This window comes from Siphateles boraxobius, unplaced genomic scaffold (assembly GCF_051911475.1).
Source record: "Siphateles boraxobius isolate OS27281-9 unplaced genomic scaffold, OSU_SipBor_1 22, whole genome shotgun sequence".
Taxonomy (NCBI): Eukaryota; Metazoa; Chordata; class Actinopteri; order Cypriniformes; family Leuciscidae; genus Siphateles; species Siphateles boraxobius.
In genome coordinates, this window is record NW_027508833.1 from 35,813,163 (window position 1) to 35,836,510 (window position 23,348).

At 35.9% G+C, this 23,348-nt stretch overlaps 1 protein-coding gene across 2 annotated transcripts; it reads left to right on the forward strand.

Moving 5' to 3' along the window:
• Positions 1-5,291: 5,291 nt before the first annotated feature.
• eva1ab (eva-1 homolog A, regulator of programmed cell death b) lies at positions 5,292-22,478 on the forward strand. Of its 2 annotated transcripts, none has more exons than XM_077239953.1 (4): positions 5,292-5,712; positions 15,918-15,968; positions 18,539-18,669; positions 20,559-22,478. In XM_077239953.1, the coding sequence occupies exons 3-4, from the start codon at positions 18,579-18,581 to the stop codon at positions 20,927-20,929; spliced, it is 462 nt and encodes a 153-aa protein (XP_077096068.1). In that variant the 5' UTR covers positions 5,292-5,712; positions 15,918-15,968; positions 18,539-18,578; the 3' UTR covers positions 20,930-22,478. The 2 variants fall into 2 exon arrangements, with proteins under 2 accessions (XP_077096068.1, XP_077096069.1); XM_077239954.1 differs by lacking the exon at positions 5,292-5,712 and adding an exon at positions 15,706-15,802.
• Positions 22,479-23,348: the final 870 nt, after the last annotated feature.

Here is a 23,348-nt window from a genome sequence, read left to right on the forward strand (position 1 = left end):
TTTAATTTTTATCATTACATTATGGAAAATAATGAACTTTATCACAATATGCTAATTTTTTTAGAAGGACCTGTATAAATTTCACATCTGGAAGAGTTGTATGCACGTTTTGTATGCACGTTTTCTGTGCGTACTTTCATTCTCTGAATCAAACGTACGCAATTGATCGTAAGATCAAATGTAGGACGTTTTATACATAACATTTTATAAATTATGCCCCGGGAGATTACCTGTCTCAGATCTCACTATATGCTCCGATATCGAACTATGTATCACTTTGTAGACTGCAACTGTAGCTTTTAGTTCACATTATAAAATATTGATGACTCTTCCTGCACTCGCTCTGCATTTTGTCCAATCAAATTCTCTCTAGAGTGAAAATATCCCACACCCCAATACCACACTCCTTGAACTAGCAATAGCAAGCTATTTGGTATTTATATATATATGCACACACTACCATTCAAATGTTTTGGGTCAGTAAGATTTTTTTTTTAAAGAATTTACAATGCTCAATAGGAAGTACATGAAGACAGAAAAGAAATCTGTGCTCATCCAGAAATCTTGTAGAATCTAAAGTTTCTCTATAAATGAACTCGCCTAAAACGGCCCTGAATTGTACTTCCTTACCTCAAAGATCTTTTCTCTGAAGTTTAGGTTGGCAATTCAAAAGCTCTGATCCAGGATTTGCAGTGGCATAAATGTTATATGCCAACTATGGATGTACACTAAGTCTAAATGGTCAAATGGTCTAAAAATCTCATGAAAAGCAGATTTGGGGCAAAGACTAGGATTTGGCTTGCATTCTCAGATTGAATTAAGTGTCCGTTTTAAGAGTCTGTTAAACGGGGGTCTCATAAAATATTCTTTTCCTTTTGTTTTCCCTCAGGCAGAGGCATTCAATCCTTGTTGTGTCTTTCTTGATTCATTTATGTCTTTTTGGTTACACAAAATACCTACAGAGGTTATCCCAGGGGTAGAGTCTGATGTGGATTCAATTTCTCCGGTCTCGGTCAGGAGGGGGTGGTAATCCTTCTAAATGACTTAAACAGACGCATATACAACTTCTGTGAAAACAAAGGCTGCACATTTGAATGGGAGTTGCTCAATACATTTATTTTGCCTCATCCTGAACTTTTGCTTGCCTATCAGATTTCTCCATCTTAAGAGTCACAAGGTAGAATTATCATCAGTCCCATTTCTACAGTTTCTACGCACACAGCGAGAGCCTTTCGCGTCAGTTCTGAAGATGACTCACAAAGAATCCGATAAGCATGTCACAGCAAACAGGACATTTACGAGTAAAACGAATCAACACAGATATTTTAGTATACACATAAAAATGATTTGGCATTTTTATTAGGAGTAAAAAGCTTAATTAAAGCATTTACTATGTTCCAAAGAGCATAACACTTCTTTTTTTCAATATTTTAAAACCCTTAAACTTTCTGTTTATTTGCAGGTTTTAAAAATAGATTCTGAATCCCAGCTCTTCAATGTGTCTTCTAAACTCCACTGTACACTGAGGTAATATTTGTCTGCTAGCTTCACGGAGTCCATATTTTTGTGTCAGGCACAAAAGGTGTTTTGTAGGGAGGCTGTTAGACACGAGAGAGTTAAGGGCACTCGGGTCCAATGCACTCTAACTGCACTGTCAAATCCAGGCTAACACACACTATCTGGAGGCAACAAGAGCAGGACTCCAAATGTCAAGCACTGTTAAAGTAACTCTAGATTTAACCACGTCTAGTGCTCTGAAATCTAATCTGTTGGTTTTGATCAGCAATATATAAAGAGATTGCTTTATTACAAGTAAATTATGCTAATCCAACACTTATTTAAATTCACAGATTTCGATCAAATATAAAATAAATTTCAATAAAATACATTTATACATACGCATTTTAATTCCTCATTAAGAATTTATTCTGTGGTCTCTAAAAGTGAGAGATTTTTTTTTAAGATGTTCAGCTAATGTAATATCAAAAAGACGACCATTATCAAAACATTTCATGTGGAAGCAGACATAGCCAGCAGGATAAGTAAGGAACTAGGGCATAGAAATGCTTGGGTGGGCATTGTTCAGACAGCCTGTCAGGAGACAGGAATAGCATCATCTCCATGTACTCCGTTAGCAGCATTTTTGTTTTTCACATTTTGTAATTTATTATTATTATTTTATTTATGATCATTATTACTATTAATCAGTACTGAATACTGATATTTGTTGTTATTTATAATTAGTGCCACTGCTGTCAAATCGATTAAACACGATTTATTGATTCTAAAATAAAAGTTTGTTTATAATTATATAATATTTAATATATATATATATTGCCATTTTGGCTCTTTTTTTGCCCAAGGGTGTATTTTATACTTGAAATGTAATAATAACATAATTTATGTTTGTTTAGCATCAAATAGACAACTCCACACACTCGAACTGAATGCTGTTGAATGTCCTAAAGTGTATGCAATGCATCAGTGTTTTTGATATAGTTTCATACAGTCATTTTTCCAGTGCTGACCCATCAAGGGCTGTGTGAAGTGTTGACTCCGTGCAGCAGGGCAGTAAAGGCCAGCACACGGGACAGCTGAATGGCTGATGCTGAATCAGCAGACCCTTACGCCTGTTCAACAGGAACACAAATGAGGGATGGGGTGTTGTTGAGGATGTGGTTTATGCTTATATCCATTGAAAAGTTCTGGATCCAGGTTATCAAAATTAAAGCTGGTAAGTCATACCCCTGGTTTTACAGACAAAGCTTAAGCCTAGTCCCAGACTAAAATGCATGTTTGAGCTGTTTCAACTGTAAGCAACCTGTACTGACATATCTTAATATAACTGTTTTGCCTCAAGATGCAACTCGGTAATGGTTTTTTTTTTTTCGTTCTTTTTTTCTAAAGCAGGTTTATAACAGCTATTAAATGTCCTAATTGAACTAAAGCCTAATCTTGGCTTAATCTAAGCCATCTCTGTGAAACCACAGGGGCCAGTTGCATAAACATAGCCAATATGTTAAGTCTGTGTCTTAAGTTCCAGTATGACCAACTAGTGGTTAGTCAAGGGGCAATTAGTCTTACTTTTTAGTATCAAGTTAGACCAATCTATGTTTATATATAACTGACTTAAAACAGTTATGAACAGTTTAAAAGAAAAAAATGTGATGACTAACTTTTAAGACTAGTCTTAGCAATTTATGCAACTGGCCCCAGGCCTTAATGTTGTACCTGTTTATACATAGTTTAGTTGAATGCGTTGTGTTTCACTCTGAGTGCATCATCAATATGGTTTTTGCTGTAGATGTAATCTTTGGCCAGGAAAAAATTTCCTCATTATTTTTTTTCCCCAGAGATGCTCCAACGTTACGTAAAGCTTTTGAACAATCGCGCTAATCTAATCATCTCCATGAGTGAGTTTGGACTTCAGTAGCTCTGCAATCTGCTACATAATGTGCCTTCAGAATCTGTGGATCTCATCTGGCACGGCTCCGGCTCTCGGCTTTTATTCGCTCAATGGTCTCGTGTGCTTTTGGTGAACTATTAACATGCCCATTAAATTCTTAATTACCTTCCCTGGGAAAAGAGGTTTTCTTAATCATGTCATCCCCATTACGTTTATCTGGTTAGTGACAGTGTTTTTCAGCCATTTGAGAATTGAAAATAGAAGACAGACAAGACAACGAATGTACAGAGCTCATTGTTTTCCACTGTTTGTTTATCGCGGGCTGTCTCTGCTCAAACAGCTTTTATTACCAGCCATTATCTTGGTTATATGAGGTATGTCAACGCTCGGCAACTCTTTGATCACGCACTCTCATGCAATATGGACTATTTGTGCAACTACTAAATACTCATGGCACTTCATTGTTTAGAATGAAAATAATGTAAGCTGCAGCAAATCGAACCCACTTTTTAGTCCCTTCCTTATCTTTTGATAGATTTAGATCAGTTTCTGACATTAAAACACTGTTCGTTAGTGATTTCAAAGCATTTGCTTGATTTTTAACCACAGTTGCTTCCGGTCACATTTAACTAACTTTGATCATTTCATGGATGGTGATGATGGAGTTGTTAGAAGATCAGGCTGAGCGATCAAAAGCTCAGGTCTCAGTCACAGACAGACAGCTATAGAGGTTCCTATCAGATTAGAGGAAGATGGCCACATTGGGTGGGCAGGTCAAAGACTATCTAAGGCTTTTATGGTCTATAAAAGCCACAGAAACTCAGCTTAATGAGTGTGCACAAAGGTCATGGGAATGCTCGTTGTTTATAAGGACAAACTAGTGTTAAACGCATTAAACCTGTATTTTTGTTTTTGTCGTTGTTATTTTTTGCATCTTTTGTCAAATACAAGCCAAAAGCATTAAGCCGCACTTAAAATGTATGAATTTCATTGCATTTCATAACCATATTTCAAGTGGCAGCTTCAAACAAATGATGCTAGAACTTCACCTTTGGCCGCTTTTTTTCTGGCTCTAATGTCTCGTACGCTCAGCAAAGCTGTGTTTATTTGATCAAATACAGGGGAAACAATAATATTGTGAAATATTATTAAAATTTAAAATAACTGTTTTCAAGTTTGATATATTTTGAAATGGCATTCATTCCTGTGATGGCAAAGCTGAATTTTCAGCATCATTACTGCAGTCTTCAGTGTCACGTGATCCTTCAGAAATCATACTAACATGCTGATTTGCTGCTTAAGAAACATTTCTTATTATTATCAATGTTGAAAACTGTTCCATTTCACACAGATGTCCAACAGGTAACATATTTAGTTTAGCACATTACCTATGAACATGATCCACTAACATCTGACAACCAGACAATGTCAGAATATTTAGAATTTTGAAAAGTATATATTGTTTTATTAAAACCAGTTTTTGTGAAATGTTTTGCTTTAAAACTGTGTGCTTGTGCTGTCCATCTTTAAAATAAAGGCGGCCACTTTTATATTTTGTTATATACTGCAAAGAAATGCATACATTATTAAGTGTGGCTTACGTTACCGAATATATTCTCTGACCACTGTGTATTTTTCATGGCTGTTTGATGGTCATGCATTTTAAAGAACATGAATTTTTTATGAATTTCAGTCCTGTACACCTGCACACACACGTGTACAAAAATGCAGAGAGCCTCGCAGCAGAATTCCCAGCAAAAGTTAACAGGCAAATTCCAAGTACAGGCTGAATGAAATTCCCATGTCATGTCCTGTTCTCTACTAGTCGTCCAACCATCCCCCTCCTTCTCCTCCTTTTCCAGACTCCCTCTCTCGCTCTCTTTCTCACTCAGTCTTCCAGACCTCCCTCTTTCCCTTTCTTTCATACTCGCTGCTCTCCAGAGTTTCATGCTGACTGGTCTGTGTCTGTCAGTGGTGAATATTTCTGCCTCCTGCCTTCTCCGTGTCACATTCCAGCTTCTAGGGCACAGCGTCCTCCTGACGTGGGTTATAAAGAGAAGCACAGCTCTAGTATGCATCTGCACTCTGCGCTATGACCACCTTTTGCCACCAGTGAATTTTTTGAATTGTTTTGAATAGGCAAACAGACTCTCCAGGAGAGTTTACCTTCCTCCCTTCTTTGAGACCTTTTGGACTTGTATGGATTCTCATTTACACAGAAAGCTCACTTATGCACAGTGGAATACTCAAATGAAATCGTCTTTTACGGCTTCAGCTCAGATGTGTGCATGGACAGAATACAATGGGTGAGTTTGAGTGGAACTGTAAGATGATCATGTTGCAATTGTGTGTTTAGCAGTTACTGATTAAACAAAATTAAATGTCACACTTATTTAATGCTTATTAAATAGTTCATAATTTAAGTATTTAATGGTTTGATTTAATAATCAATTAATATATATACTTAATATATTCAATATAATTATATATATACATATATAAATTATTTTTACAATTATTTATATATATATAAAATATTTAAGATATTAAATATAAAATATGTTCTATTGTTTTTATAAATGATACTGAAATGTTTTACAATTATAGAAAATAATTGTATATTTATATGATCAGATAATGGAATATGGGCTTATTTTTAGGTGTTTCACTGCACTTTTACTTTAATGTTTTTATTTAATGTTTTACGAGTGGAAATGTCAACGTGGTATTGACTATAACTGTAACATGAATATATAAACAGATCTCACTGAGGATATAATTCCCCTGTCTATGGCCATATATACAGATATGATCTATATCCTTTTTCTGCTGAATTAATATACTCTGATAAAGCTATGAATTATGAAGGTTTGCATAATGTGGTTCAGAGCTTACTATAAAGAGGACCTAATAACACAACAAGCCATTGCAATTGAAATGACTATGCAACTAGTTTATCCACCCCTTCAAAAAAAAAAAAAAAAAAGGGAACACCTTTGCTCTCTGTGTTAAATAAAAGCTGTTGAATGACTCTCAGGGGTTCTGGACTCTGTTTGAACAACAGCACGCTCGCAGGATTTCCTTTAACACTTCACATTAGATTGATGTCTTTTCTCTGTTCAGGAGGGCCAAACAGGGTCAACATCATCCCTCAAGCACAACCAGACACACACTGAGCCCTGAAACAAAACATAAATGTTGATTATGGCTGTTTGACACAAAGCTTAGATTAACAATAAGGTTCGCTTTGTTACCATTAGTTAATGCATTAGGTATCATGCATTAACAATAAACAATTTCTTTTTTTTTTACATAACTTATTAATCTAGGTTAATATACAAATAAAATATTGTTCATTGTAATTCATGATTGTTCATAATATATTAACCAATGTTGATTTACACAACTTCAAATGTTAAGAATTTATTAGTCTATGTAAAAATTAACATTAAGATAGATTACAATTTCATGTTAGCTAATGCAGTAGCTAAACTTAACATACTGAATCCAATTGTAAAGTGTTGACGCTTTTTGTTACTTAGTAGTGCACGCACAATTTCCTGATACCTCAATCAGGGTTTTATTCTAATCTAATGGCATCATTAACAGGAGTTTCTCTGTGCTGGCCACCGGAGTCAGTGAAGAGGAAGTGTCCTTTAGTCATACCTCTTATTTTATACGTCCACCCTCAAATACACAAAGACCTCAATGTCTAGACCATAATTGAACTATTACTAATAGCTACCTAGCCAATTGTTAGAGTGTGATATCCTTGTGGCCATAGACCTCATGACTAGAAACAATACTTTCCCTCACCTTAAGAGTCTGTCTCACTTTTAGAGCCTGCTGTCGCCTGCTCTGGTTCTCGAAGGTCTCTAATAGAAGGACCAGATGTTGGCAGGACTTCCTGCAACTCTAGTGGTCTCAGACAGCTGCTTTGTGTCAGCTCCTGTCCCGGTTCCCGCTCCTAGAGCAGTAACGGTGGGGCCAGTGGCCCTGAACACACACAGGGCGGCATTGTTCAGTGAGACAGGCTGAACACACAGGATTCAAACAGGTCTGAGTTGAAGTAAGTGTAGTGGCGAGAGACTTCAAACTGAATGGCAATGTTGTTTCCAACCTGTATGAGTTTTCTTTCTCCTGTGGACACACAACACAAAAAAGCAGATATTTAGAAGAATGTTCTCGTTGCTTTTTTCCATTCATTGGAAACATGCAATAACTTGCGGTTGACAAAAGCACCATACAAATTACTATAAAAAATATATCATTCTCAAATACTTGAAAAGTAGTGTCACAATGAATAACATTTTATCATCAGAACATGTATTTACATTTTTTCTGAAATCTTTTAATGAGCCTGTTGTTGTTCATTATGCTCCCTATTTCACATTTTTCCCCCCTCCAGTTGTTCTCCAAACTTAATTTCATATTTTCCCTGTTGGTTTGGCTGGTTGAAGTCACAATGCACTGTGGGAAAAAGCCTTCTGTCAGTATGAATCAGATTCAAAAATACACAGGACCCTGGCAGAGAGCATGTGGTATTTTATGAGCCCCTGTGCCATTATACTCTGGTATTTGCCTATGTTTTGTATGAGATATGTGTTTTGTGCAGCATTACGGCCAGCCTATCACATGCTTTCATGATTCAGCATATATCAGCACTGCCAATGGGGTGCAGTTAAGCAATTAAATAGAGAACAAGTGGCTATGGTTAAAAAGAAAAAAAAAATACAAGGAAACAAACTAAAAACAATGGGCCGTTGTGTTGACTTTAAGGGTTACGTCATTTAAAAGCAAGCCAAAACTGCAATATTTACCATTTTCAAATATAAAGTCATACTCTATATGGTAATAAGGGGCCATTCACACAGAACACATTTTGCATTAGTTTTTGCATTGTGTAAACATTATATTTTTTGTTCCTCGCAGTTTTTTCAATTCCAAAAGTTTTTTGTTAAATAGCCCCCAATTGTGTATATTTGTGATACTTATTTACTAAATTCTGTTATTTGCTTACCCTCAAGTCATTTACCCAAAACAAGTTTTTGCATTCTACCGCACTGCTTTTCCATTGTTTTTTAATGCAAAACACACTAGATGGACGCAGTTGCGCATCTCATGTCATATTTAGAATGCAGAGTCATGTTAAAGAGATAGTTCACCCAAAAAATGAAAGTTACCCCATGTTTTACTCATCTTCAAGCCATCCTTGGCGTATATGACCTTTATATTTTAGACGAACAGAATCTGAGATATATCAAAAAATGTCCTGGCTCTTCCAAGCTTTGTACATGGCATCAATGAAAGTGCATCAATCCATCATGAAAGTAATCCGCACTGCTCTGGGGGGTTAATAAAGGCCGCCTGTCTGTTAAATGTGGATATTTTTCTTACACAAAAGCATCGCTTCGCTTCAGAAGGCCTTTATTAACCCCCGGAGCCGTTTGGAGGACGTTTATGGTGGATGGATGCACTTTTGTTTGGGCTTAAAAATCTCGTCCTCCTTTCACTGCCATTCACAGGAACTTTGTTAATATAATTTTGATTGCATTAGTCTGAAAGAAGAAAGTCATGTACACATAGAATGGCTTGAGGGTGAATAAATCATCTGGTAATTTTCATTTTTGGGTGAACTATCCCTTTAAAAGAGGTTCCTTTAAAAAAAAACAATGGAGACCTTGCTTTTTTTTATTGCGCTGCCCTGCATCTCAAAAAGGACACAAAGGGACTATAACTAGTACACCACAAAACAACAACACTGGATGCATTACAGCAAACATTCCAAATCCATTTGTCCTGTTGCCAGAATTGGCACAAGCACAGGGAGTACCTCACAAATAGAACGGAGCATCCATTTACTGCTACTCGATGCATGATAAAGTGATGCATCTAGTGTGGACATCAGACAGTTTTTGACACAGTGCAACATGATGCTTATATGCAAATATATTGCAAGTCTTCTGAAGCCATTTGATAGTTCTGTGTTCCATGGAAGAAAGAAATGTATACAGGTTTGGAACGACATAAGTGTGAGTAAATGAAGGAATTTTCATTTTTGGATTAACTATCCCTCGAAACCTTTATATGCCTTTCATGAGCTTATGTGGTGAACAAGTTCAGCATAATAAGCCCAAAATACTTTTAACAGTTCTGTGGCAGCCATAAATTCTAATCTGCATTAGAAGCTTGATCTTGCATAAATATGGTAATACTTAGCATCTGTCTACACAGACGGTCTCTTTCTTTCTCAAATAAATGATTATACTGCAGATCAGTTAATGTCTTATGTTAATAGAGTTGACTCTTTGGCCTATAATTATGGAGTTGCTAACTTTAATTCTGAGCCAGGTGTGCGTGGCCTCTAGCAGATCGACTGAGAAGGCAACGTTTCAGCTATTGCAGGCATGTAACCATTACCATTACACAATGGCTTCCTTTTTTTTGCACCCAGTGTAGCAAGTGTCTTCGACCAGCTGTTCTGATTTGTTGAGTCTTAAAGGTTAATCAATATGTTTTGGAAGCAACTAAAATGTGAAATGTATGATGAACTGATAATGAAATAAATTATCAAGTGTTCTTCAGAATAGTCAAACGGCCTCTCAGATACCTGATCAAAGACGATACTGTGTACGGTACCGTGTGCGTTACGAAAGGCAAAAAGCCTGGCTGAATGTTTGTTTGTTTATCCTGTGGGGTCTGCTCTGAATGTGTGTGTGTGTGCACTTCCATGTGTGTTAGTGTGATCTGTCAGTAAGAGCATAATCTGGCCTCCGGCTTGCTTTCGTGGTAAAGCTCTGTCTTCTGAGAGACAGGACCTTTGTGAAGGACAGTGGAATGGCACGAATTTTACAAGGTATCCATTAATACTTCAGTGTGAGTAATAATCTTTTTTTAAGTTAAGCATCACTGTTTTCAAACAACTGTTTCTCAAATGGAGTACAATATGTATTATTGTAATAATAATGATAATATATAAGAGCCTCTGGATATACGTTTCTGAAAGTTGTACATTACAAGAATAATTACCCATGACACCAAATTTAAAGAAATGTTCAATGGAGAATAGGATTCAAATGGGAATGCCATGCTAGCCAGTTACACTTAAAAATAAAGGTTCCTTATTGGCATTGATGGTTCCATGAAGAGAGTTTAACATTTCCATTGCACAAAAGGTTCTTAACAGTGGAAAAAGGTTCTTAAGATTATTAAAATGTTCTCCACACTAAGAAAAAAAGAGGTTATTTTAGGAACCGGTAAAAGAAAGGTTCTTCGGAGAACGCAAAATGGTTGTTTTTGGTATCGCTATGAAAAACCTAACTTTATTTTTAATTCACACAGAGCTGTACAAACACAGAACACCAACATTGGCATCCCTTGGGGCTGGTTTGAACATAGTTCTCCACTAAAGCACTTAAAAAAGGTGATTCGCCTAAAACATTCTTTAGTTGAAAGCTTCGTTCTGTTTCCAAGTAGCCAGACCTAAATAAACTCATCATGTTTTTTCTTGCCGTTACAGCAAAAAACAGCAGCATGTTAAACATGGTTCTCGTAAGCATCCAAGTCTCTTTTCTCTCACGGTGGTTAAGGGTCAAAGAAACCGGTGCTAAATCAGTACAAAAGGGCAACATCCTTCAACAGCCCTTTGTTTTTCATCCAAGTAAATCTCTCATCATGACAATAAACGGTTAAATGTGGCATTATAAAAAAACATTTCTGGAAACAAAAATGGCTATAGTGAAGTTAAATAATAGTAGCCTCTCGTCTTGAGGCTGCTGAGGTATGGAAAAGCTTTAGTTTCCCCATCTGTGTGGGGTTAAGTACATTTAGGTCCTCCAGCTCCACTGTTCTGCTTCACTGAGCTAACTCTCACTGAGTCGGAGAGAGCCGAGACTGGCCCTGCATTCTGAAACCTAATATTAGAGAAGAAAAAAGCAGGGGAGAAAAAAAAGAAAAAAACACAAGGCAGAGAGGAAGTGTAGCATTAAGGTTGGCAAATGAATCTGCCCAAAGTCATGTTTTGTGATTATAATGAGGGTGAAGCAGTGTGGTGCAGGCAAATGAGAGTCAAATAAATCATGGCTGTATTTAGGATCTCAGGCTCTAACATGAAATACTCAGTGAATCAAGATAATATCTGTTAGATCCTGTGAAATCGTAACTGGAGTTTAGTATTTGTAGTCTTTGAGTTTTTACTTTGGATATGTTGGTGTACTACTGAAAGTTGACAAATGCTTTTGTATACACATTTAAAATGTACTGTCTTTCTCTTCTAAAATGGACTAATACTGATGATGTATCTTGCTCACACAGGCATATCCACTTTTTTCCCTTTTAATTCATGCTTGAATGACAATGTCACTCCAATAAACCATACAATACCACAGGGAATTAATTTATAAATTTACAATAAAAAAAACATTATGCCAAAGAAATATTAAAAATATATAAAAAAACAATGTGTATCCCATGTAATTATATATATACAGTATAAATATATATATATATATATATATATATATATATATATATATAATTTAAAATTATTTAAAATTTTACAGTTCAATAATCTATCTCCCGTGCTATCTATCTATCTATCCATCTATCCATCCATCCATCCATCCATCCATCCATCCATCCATCCATCCATCCATCCATCCATCCATCCATCCATCCATCCATCCATCCATCCATCTATCTATCCATCGCACAGTAGGCTATATATGTTAAAAGCTTCTTATTCTGGTCTTTGTTATTGACAGGGTTTCTGTAATTGTGCACTCAGTTATGTCTATAAACCATGCAGGCTCATGTTGAATTAAGTCAAATGAATTATTAGATGAAGTCAAATGTTTATGTGGGATTATGTGATCAGACATAGACATCTTGAGCATTCATTATGCCGTCTCTCCTAATCTTCCTTTATGAGGTGTGAGGAGATTGAGTGGTTTGTGGTTACAACCAACTCTGGATGGGATAAAAATTGCATGATACAAAAATAAAACAGTCATAAGTAGAGGCAATTCAGTTTGCTTTGTGTCTGATCAAACGCTCACACACTCATTTAAATCTGTTTATATTTTATGGGTTTGATTATATAGCAAAGACATGACTACTAGCTGAAGGATTCCATTGTTTTACACTCTCCGTCTTATAATCAGTATTGTCATCCACCTTCCTTATCTTTCTCTGGAAATATTCTTTGACAAGAGTTCCATTCTGCCATTCCTTCTGATCAGAGACAGCTGCTGGAAAACTGCGTGCTGTCCTCTATTTTAAAACATTTCTTCTAAAAATAGAAATCTGAAACTCCCCAATGTATCTTTTTATGTGATGTCTAGTATAATCTCTCTCTCTCTCTTACGAAAACAATGACGAAGTCTGAATAATTCCCTCTGCTCTTTCGTTTCTCTTCTGAATCTCATGAGTTCACGATAAACAGACCCCTGTGAGAAGACATATTTTCATAAGGCCACTTGCAGTATCAGGCTCCCTCTGATATTTAGCGACTTAAATGGTTTTGCGCTTGTATCCCAATCCTCTGACGAAAAGGTTTATGTAATGTAACCCCCCCCCCGTCCAACCACCACCCACAAAAAGTGGCCCGTTGTTGTTTATTTTGATGCTGGGAAAAAATGTTCGTAGGAAAGGGAGGCAGTTCATTCCTTTTAGCAGTCAACATTTATCACAGGGCTAAGCAGGTTTTGTAAACAATCAATGTTTTTTTGTACATTGGAAGTCAATGTGGTCCAATGTTGCTTTGGACCTATTGACTTTCATTGTCTGGACAAAAACATAGGAAACATTCTACAAAATATCTTCTTCCGAAGAAAACATTCAGATTTCCAATAACATGAAGGTGCATATAAATGTTGACTTAACTAAAAAAAAAATGCATCTGTTTACCATTCCACCTGTTTGTTTGTTCTTGAGGAACTTATATAGATAACAGAAAAATGCTTGACCAGCTAAAAGTGACCTTCTTGGTCAACAGTGCAGGCTGGTCGGGACGCTTGTGGGAGGTCTAGTTGACATTGACTCATTTTAACCCTGGCTGTGAATACTAATGACAGCAGATGTCCAGCCATTATTGTCTCAACTTAAATATCATGTTATAGTTGAGAAACAGGTGCTTGAATTCCTGTTAAAATTATTAGATCCTGGAACCACGTGTAAGTTTGTTATTTGTGACTATGCGCTTAAAACGGGAGAACAGCCATGCTACTTAACTTATTTAGTGAGGAACAACGTCGTTTTAGAGTTACTCGTTCGATGTACATCTATTTGTGAAGTCGAATGAAAGGGTATTGGCTTGTGCCAGCTTTGAAGCTCAGGTTTGGGCTTAGTTTGGCTCGGTGTCTGATTAAAGACAGGCTCCGTTGGTCCGGGCCTTCAAATACTACAGGCTTCTGGCTTCAATAAAGTCCTGCCGCTTTCCTCTCTTGATTGCGGTGCATAACGGTGGTTCCATTTGGAGGACAACGCTGAAAACTCTCTTCAAATATTTGTAATAGACAATTCCAGGGAACATAGTAAGCATAATTCATTCAAGAATGTTATGGGCCTTATGACAAATCTGTTTTCTCGTGAATGTATTTAGGCATTACAAAAACACATTTGAGAATATGTATTTTGCCTTTGTAAGCTAACGTATTTCATTGTTATTATAGCATGATAGAATTACATCTCTCATTATTTTGTCTAATATTTTCATAAAATGATATGCTGTGTTTAAACTTAAAAGAACTTCACATCAGAGTTTTGAATTTTGAAGGATGTCATATAAATATTTGGTAACACTTTATTTTACAATGTCCTTGTTACATATGTTACATGTACTTAATATAAACAGTAAATTATGCATAATTACATGCAACTAACCATCAACCAAATCCTAATCCTATAGCAAGTACATGTAGTTGGTTAATATTACTCAATACTTAAAAATATAATTACTGTAACAATGACACCTTAAAATAAAGTGTAACCAAATATTTTTGTTTTCTTTGATTCTGAACACATTTAAACCAAACCTGTCTGTCACAGGATAGGCTAACATAACCGATTTCAGTCATAACTTATTAATTATTTAAAGGATTAGTTCACCCAAAAAATGAAAATTCTGTCATTAATTACTCACCTGTGTGTCAGTCCAAACCCGTAAAACTTTCATTCATCTTCGGAACAAAAATGAAGATATTTTTTAATAAAATCTGAGCCATTGACAGCTACGTAACTACCACTTTGATGAGACAAGAGATCGTAAAATTAATCCTAAACCACTCAATTCATATGGAATAGTTTTACGATCTCTTTAGGAACTTTTTGAAGCTTCAAAGTGTCAGTTGAGTAGCTGTCAATGGGGGGACAGAAATCACTCCGATTTTATTAAAAAGATCTTTGTGAGTAATTAATGACAAAATGTCAATTTTTGGGTGAACTAGTTTAATAGTAGGCTATGTATTATTATTTATAATAATAACAAATTTAATACTTTTGACAATGTGTAGTTTGTGTATTTTGCCTTGATGAATGATGGGATTAAATTGCTTTTCTGTGATCTCTCATTATTTTGTCTAATATTTCCCCTCCATATTTTTTAATGAAAAGAAGTTCACTATTGAATTCATTTAAATAAACTGATGTAATCATTCTTTTCAAGCTTATGATTAAATGACTGGCCTCTTTTAACCTTGTATTGATATTGGAAGAATCTAAGCAATTTAGATCTATTTTTAAATGATGGCCGGTTACGACCCATGAGATTTCTGTGGGAAAGGAGGACTTGCCCTGCATGGGAAAAGTCAAGTGAAGTTTTCCAAAAACATGAAACTTTACATACCACAAGAATAGCAATTTACTGTTTTCCAAAAAAATAGTCTAAAGTACAGATATGAAAACATTAAACAGATAATAATTTTTCAATCTGTTACATGCAAAATTAGAAAGGTATAATCACTGACTAGTCATTTACCACCTACTGTATGTCATCTCTCTATATATAGCCTATTGCTCTCACACCAAATCCTGATATTCCCATTGTGACCAAGTTTCATTCTTAAAAAATCATGTCATAATTCAGAGAGCTGAATTTTATGTTTTTCTCATTGAGGGTTTCAAATAGTAAGATAATTGACCTGTCCCGCAAGCGAACTTCGTACAACTTCAACACACATTATGTTGTTGTTGTTGTTTATTTTTTGTCTAGTTAGGGAGGGTTTTGGTCCTGACTAATCACTGTGGTTAAATGGAGGAGTGTGTGTACAGGAAAAGGACTCATAGTGATACTGTGTGATGTATGAACTCTTAAGTTTGGGAAAATATTTTTTTCCACTGAAGGTCTTATCATAGCACTGAGGGGGCTGCTCTGTTATATAGATCACTGTGACTCATACAGTAGCCCTACATTTTTTCCTTTTGCTTTGTCCATCAGTTTTGAAGAGCCAAAGGGAGGATGCTGAAGTTCCTTTCTCATTGTGTCTTGCTTTCTTTTGTTCTCTGTTCTTTGCAGTGTGACCTTAAAATTTGCATAGATGGGCCACTATGTATCGACACACTCCAGGTAAGACTCAATATTTAACTCGTTTATCTCGTGCTATCCTGTGTTAACAGGTAAAAAGAACCACAAACATGTCGCTGCAAAACAATAACATCAGCAGATCAAGTAAGACTTATAATATTAATAACAGTAATTCATTTGTGTTGCTGTAATTTTTGCAAAAGCATCACAGACAGCACTTTGCAAAAGGTTATGTGATTGTCTTGAATGGAGGCTTCACATAGCGTTTGACTATTTACACCTGAAAATACTGATTAAACATCCAAATTATGGTGCAGGGCCTGGGAGATATTCATAATTATAAGACAGTAATGAGGGTGAATGAAGAGACTGCACAGACTGAAAGACTCAACCGTTACATTTGCTTACGAGTGCTGGGCATTTTTAACTGGTACTTTCCATGTAAATGGTATAGGGCTTTAAAAACATGCAGTTAAAAATTAGATTCCCAAGAAGGTAAAACAACTTTTATACAAGCTCTTTTATTGTATATTCATTTTATTTTATTTTACTAAAACAATATTACTGAATTCTGAATTTTCTGTCTAAAAACTGATTTTTTTGTTTTTGTAATTTTCGAGCAATATTTTTACATGTACATGTACATTTTTAACAAAAGTTAGAACACTACACCATTTAAAAGTTTAGAATCAAGATTTTTGTTTTGAAATACTTTTATTGCGAAAGGCGCATTCAATTGATTAAAAGTGACAGTGAAGACATTTATGATATTAGAGATTTAAATTTGAAATAAATCCTGTTCTTCTGCGCTTTCTATATATTAAAGAAGTATGTTAATTGTTTCAAACATTGTTTTTATATTAAAAAGAGTGGTGCAGGTATGACGTCACTTTGTAGGAATAAGTTGGCATCACACTGGTTCCTTCAAGAAAAACCCAATTGGATTTTGCCATAGGCTTTTGGATTATTGCTAAAAACAATACATTTCTGGAATCATTACATTGATACATTAAGAATCATGTGAGACTGAAGACTGGAATAATGATGCTGAAAATTCAGTTTTGCCCTCACAGGAATTATTCAATTTTAAGATAAATTAAAATAGAAAACAGTTATTTTAAAATGTGATAACATTTAATCATATTTCTGTTTTTACTGTATTTCTGATAAAGAAAAATAAAGCCTTGGTGAATAGAGAGACTAGAAATCTTACTGATCCTAAACTTTTGAATATCATCATATTAAGTAAAAACGATGACACTGTTGCCATGTAAATGCCTGTTCACACCAAGCACAATTATAAAGATAACTATATTAGTGTCCACAAGCAATGCACAATATTGTTCTGTTTATTCTAAGCATTTGCTGCAGTTATGTCGTCTGCCGCTTTAAATGCTCGAGCTCTATAAAGCAGGATGGATTCTGATTGGCTGTCAATGTTTCTATCGTTCATCAGCTGGAAAAAATGATCGCTCTGAAAGTGATCCGTTTCTCTGTTCCGGTATCATAGCTGTGGTGTGGACGAGCTGCTATTCTTTTATATTTTTATATTTAGAATCTTTATCGTTATAGTTATCGTCCTTAGTGTGAACGGGCCTTGGTTTAATATGCATGCAGTCAAGAAGTTCAAGAACTCTGCGGCTGGACAGGGCAAAAATCACAATTTTAAGCATAAAAACCTTTGAAAAATAATATTTAAAAAATCTTTCTATTTCTCAAAGTAAAAAAAAAAGAGATAAAAATATTTCAATTATTAAAAAAAAACACACACACCAAAAACACCAACGTGCACCGAAATCTGTGTAAAGTGTCAACAGTCTAATTCCTTATTTACGCTGAAAGAGCAGCCTGTGTTCCTCTAAGTGAGACAGACCGAGACTCTACATTCCAGTACACCCACGTGAATGACTGGCTCTGAGTGCTGTCTACCTTCAACCCAGCCCCAGACTATACTCAAAAACATGTACTAACCCAAGCTTTCTGTCCAACCATCCTGCCACACTGATTGTGTTGTTAGTGTTCAACCACCTTTGTTTCATTACATTTTATTTCTTGTTTTTGGGATGAAAGACAAAAACCAGCCAATATGTCCTGGCAGTTTGGCAACAATTTACGGGTAAATTTTCCCTAATGCCTAGAAATGGTTTTACGAGAGAGAATGCGAGAATGTCAGGGGCAGGATGGCATATAAATAATTATTTCTTTGTGAAAGGTTATAATTTCTATTATGATTATCTCAAATGCAGTCATCAATCACCTTGTCAGTGAATAACACTGCACATGTTGGATCAGAATGTCTTTTTTGTCTGATCTTGTGACAGTTTGATGAGGAGAAATTAAAGTTTAGGTTGTCACAATGTCTGTGGTTGCACAGTAATATAGCATGATTCTGGTGTTCGGAAATTTCCAGCCGGTCTGTAAAAATAGTTTTCTCTGCACATGAGGTTATGGTGCAGCCTAAATGTAGGGAGAAATCCCAATATAATTACACTCTTAAAAACAACATCATAAGCTATGGTTCAGTGCTTCCCTTTATAGGGATTTAAAAAAATGAAGGTGGGTTCAGACTGGTTTTAACTTGCGGTATTTCCCTCTCTTTTTCTCTCTTTCAGTACCACACAATAACTGATCCATAGAGTGTTCGTGTATGAAATGGTTACAGCTTTCCTCAATGAAAGGCAAGCCACTACCGAGGAGATGGCTTTAGTGAGCAATGCACTGGCTGCTTACTCCTTCATAGCAGGTAAAAACAAGTTTGGTACACTACTACTACCCTCACATCCCCACTATACCCTGTACCAAATCTGGCCGATTCATTTTTATTCTATTTTCAATTACAATTTTGGTTTCAAACGATTATGAATACAAGATAATCATGTGCATAATTGCAATTTTTGCAATGGAACTCCAGCTTTTGTCTTGTTATAAATACACAATTTTCCTTTACAGAGGCACGTTTTATACTTTATACGTCAAAAATATTTTTATATTGAATACATGTTTAGTACTTTTCAATGAAAACTGCTAATAATTTATTCTATATATAAAAATGAATTATACTAAGGAAGTGCAATATAACAATTTATAGTTATTAAGTATTTAAATCTAATTTCTATTCATTTATTATTTATATTTTATGTATTATATTGTTTATTTTCTATTTTATTACAATTGTTTTTCAATTATATTTAAAATTCAACTGTTAAAAAATACGAGTTTAATTACTGCATGATGTTTCCAAAGTCAGTGAGTAGTGGTGTTAAATAATCTAAAACCTCTGTATTATGCAGCCAGGCAAGTAGATGATGTCACTTTGTAAAGAAACACTACACGTCTATAGACTGAACATGTAATAGAGTGGTGCAGGTATGACGTCACTTTGTAGGCATAAGTTGGCATCACACTGGTTCCTTCAAGAAAAACCCAATAGGATTTTGCCATAGGCTTTTGGATTGTTGCTAAAAAACAAGGTCTGTGATCAACAAAAGTTTATGATACTTGCACATTTTGTCCATCAAGATAATTATCACAGATGAATACAACTTTTATGAATTTTGAAGCCTAACTGCAGTCGAGGCTATAAACGAACTACACCACAGTCCCACGACTTCACCGTCACCTTCACTAAGCTTCCTACAACTCTTTTATTTTATTTATCTAGTTTATTTATCTATATAGACAATTGTTTATCTAAAAACAATTTCCCAGAAAGTTTGAGTTAGAATAGTTTATAATAGATTATAAGCATAGTTGAGGCTGTAAAAGTGGACTGAGTTTACCTGTTCGGTGTGAGGATATTTAATGTCGCGACTGCCTCTGTGTCCCATTTAGCCACTTTTCAAGACAAGTAACAACCTAAAAAAAATCACGAGTGGGGTAATACTGATGTATTTTATGTTGTAGAATAAAACGTGAAAGTATCTTTAGCTTGTGTTAACCGCAGACCTTATTTCATACATTTAACCAAACCCCCCATTCAAAAACCCCATTGACTTCGGGACGATGGAACCGCTAAAATGTTAACTCGCTTCTGCGTTTTGGCCCACAGAGTGATGTCATACCGGTGTTTTTCCGAATTTCAACCCCCTGCCAAATTATTAACCCCCTCGTTGAAGTCAGTACCTGATTGCCTAATCCTAACCCCTCCCCCACAACTAATCCTAAACCTACCAATACTAGGGGGGTAGTAATTTGGCGGGGGTCAAAATTCGGCACAACACCGGCACCACTCTATACGCATCCATGCAACTGACATCACCGTTTTCACAAAAATAAAATATGCGTTTATGTATTTTAAACTTGCATTTTGAAATACGTTTTCAGAAGTTTGTGTTCTCAGGCCCCCAAAACATTGTTGTCGTGTAAATGAACGGCCAAAATGAATAAAAAGTTCTCCATTTATTAGTTGAAATGCTTTCCATTGCATATGGAGGATAAAACAGATGAAACACTGTCATTTTTTACTTCATGTCTTAAAAAATATATAAAAATAGCCTACCTTTTTTATAGAAATGAAAAATATCACTAAAAGCATAAACTGCATTTTATATATTTTTTACTTTACTTTATCCGGACACAATCCGTTACACCAAACGAATGCAAACTTTTCTAACTTTCTGAACTTCTCTGCAGATCACCCGGAACGGGCGGCACTGTATTTTGTGTGTGGAGTGTGTTTGGGACTGGTTCTCACTCTCATCGCGTTAGTGGTGCAGATCTCCTGTCGAACCGACTGCAAAAGGCAGCAAGCGCCCAGGAAAACAGGAAAGACTGCGGAGAGCACCAGTGACACGAGCGACAGCGATTCAGACTGGGACAATACCTCCGACCTGTCAGCACGCCGCCACCGACGCTTTGAACGGACGCTCGGTAACGTGTTTACCTCCGCCGAAGAGCTGGAGCGCGCGCAGAGATTGGAAGAACGCGAGCGGATTATACGGGAGATCTGGATGAACGGACAGCCGGACATGCCGGGCACACGCAGCCTGAACCGCTACTATTGAAGTCGTTGTAGGTTTGAGGAAATATTGAACTCTACAATAGCTATTACACTTTTTTGGGGATACAGTAAGGGACTGAGATATGAGCGTCGCCAACATTTACAAGACGTCAAGGAACATCTCTTCTGATGGCACTGGCACTTGTGTTTTTAAAGGGTTCACTTAGTATATTTTTTGTTTGTTGCGCTGATATACTGCCCATTTGATACTGACACATAGTGACTGCCAGTTATACTGACGCCTAGTGGCGTGGATGAAAAAGTAATGTTTTTAGTTGACAATGTAGAAATGTCCACCACTTGGAGAAATTGGTAATTACCCATTTATGGTTTGAAGTATTCAAATAATGATCTGGTGATATTATTTTAAAACTCTTCAAATAACAAATAGGCATTATAATTATTTAAACAAATACAATGAATCCAAGCAGCATACATTGAGAAAAAAAAAGGTTCAAGTAATTAAGACAGCTGCTTAAAGATTTTTTTCAAATGCCACTAACTTGGAGCAACTTCAACAAATCTACATTTTGCCCAGCTCCAAGAAAAATTAAACCGCTATTAATTCATTTCATAATGAGGGAAATTACTGAGTGCACCTTTAATGAAAACTTGCTATAATGAGGAATTCACCATATAAAATATAAAACAGGTGGAGGAAAAATAATATGCTTGAACTTTGACTATCTTTGCCTTGAAATACTGTGTTTGGAATGAATTTTGTCTGAAATTAGTTTCAGTCACATGAACATTGGACAATTCAGACGCCTAATTTTATTAAGATCTTAACCTTTAGTTGGCTGTAATATTATTTTTTTATTTAAGCAAAATGACTTTCTGTTACAAACACTTTTATTTTACAAAAGCTTTGTCTTGGAGCTCAGGGTTTTCATGACCTCTGTGAAGGATTTATTCTCATTTGTGAGATCTTTTGTCAACTGACAAAACAAAATGATTGTCTGTGCCTTCATTTGCGAAAAATTCACTGTAAAAATAAAAAGATATTTAGGTGGAGGACTTACAGACATCTAACATAATCTCTTCATTTTTACAGTGTAGGCCTTTTTCCAGCTAGTATTAATTATGCATGATTGACAATCACCTCTGTTTGTGCTATATTTTTCACAGGAATCAGGGTAGTGTGAATTATCAACATGGTGCTATAAAATCCATCCATGCATGAGCACAGTTGAGCAATCCAACTATGGTCCAGAAAGGTCAGATATGTCCTCAAATATGTCCCTTTCCTTATTTCACCCTTTGGTGTTCAACACATGCAGCATTTTAATAATGTAACAAAGAGGCTCACATGCTTCACCCGTCTCATTCCACACCGATTTAGAATAGCCTAAGTGTTTCAAACATATTTTCATTTCATAGAAATATATGGATTTAGACCTATTAGAAAATGATTTTGAGAGGAATCTGCACCTGGTTGTCTTTTTTTTATAACATGGTTGTTTTTAATGTTTGAAGGGGAGTAATGTGCCAAAAGTTTGTCTGTGGATCCAGTCAATACATCTTTCCATAAAATAAAAACCGAAGCTTTTAAAGCGATTTGTTCATGCCAATGCTTCTGTAACCACATTCTGAATGTCTTTTTGTACAAACTTTTAATGAATGTATTAGTGCCCTCTGCTGTCTGACGAGAACAGGTGTTATGACAGAATCCAATATACATTTGAAAGATTTTTATTCCAATATTAGGCCATGTAAATGAGGAGACGGACAAAAAGAACGAAGAAAGAGTAGGTACCTAAATAACTTTTTTTATAATATGAACTGTTTAGATGACTGAACAAAGAAAAAAAAAGAAAATCTATGAAGTAACATTTCAACCATAATGAAATGACCCCTCAAAATAGATAATGCTTGAACTCTGTTAGAGTGCGAAATATGGCAATTCATCTGTACAATAAAACACTTTACCTGTTGAGAAATAAAAAAGCCATCTTTGTCATCGTTGCCTTTAGAACATTTCAAATCCCTCAGTTCTCGCAATCCAAAACATATTTTTTTACTACTGTATCTCAGATTGCGATTTGCCAGAAGACTCTCATCTGTTCTGCGTTTATTTTAAACGGGTGATTCCCTAAAGTTCGAGATTTAGCGTGTTCCATGTCAACCTTTCTCGCTCGTGTCAACCTACGCCACTCGCACACCATACCGCGAAAACCATCCCTCAAGGCCCGAACTTTGCGTGCGATATTCGCCGACGTTTAACGCCTCGTGATTAAACAAAGGGCGCCAATGTGAGTGTGCGCACCGACGCGAAAAACGCCACGCGTAAAAGCATCATTTTTTAAAAAAACGCCTCGGGTTCGTTTTTTTGGTTTGACGCGCTGCGTCAAAAACTATCCGACCAATAAGATTGGCGCTTTTGCTCACGTGTCTGGAGCTTCTGAAGTTATAGTAAACACAAC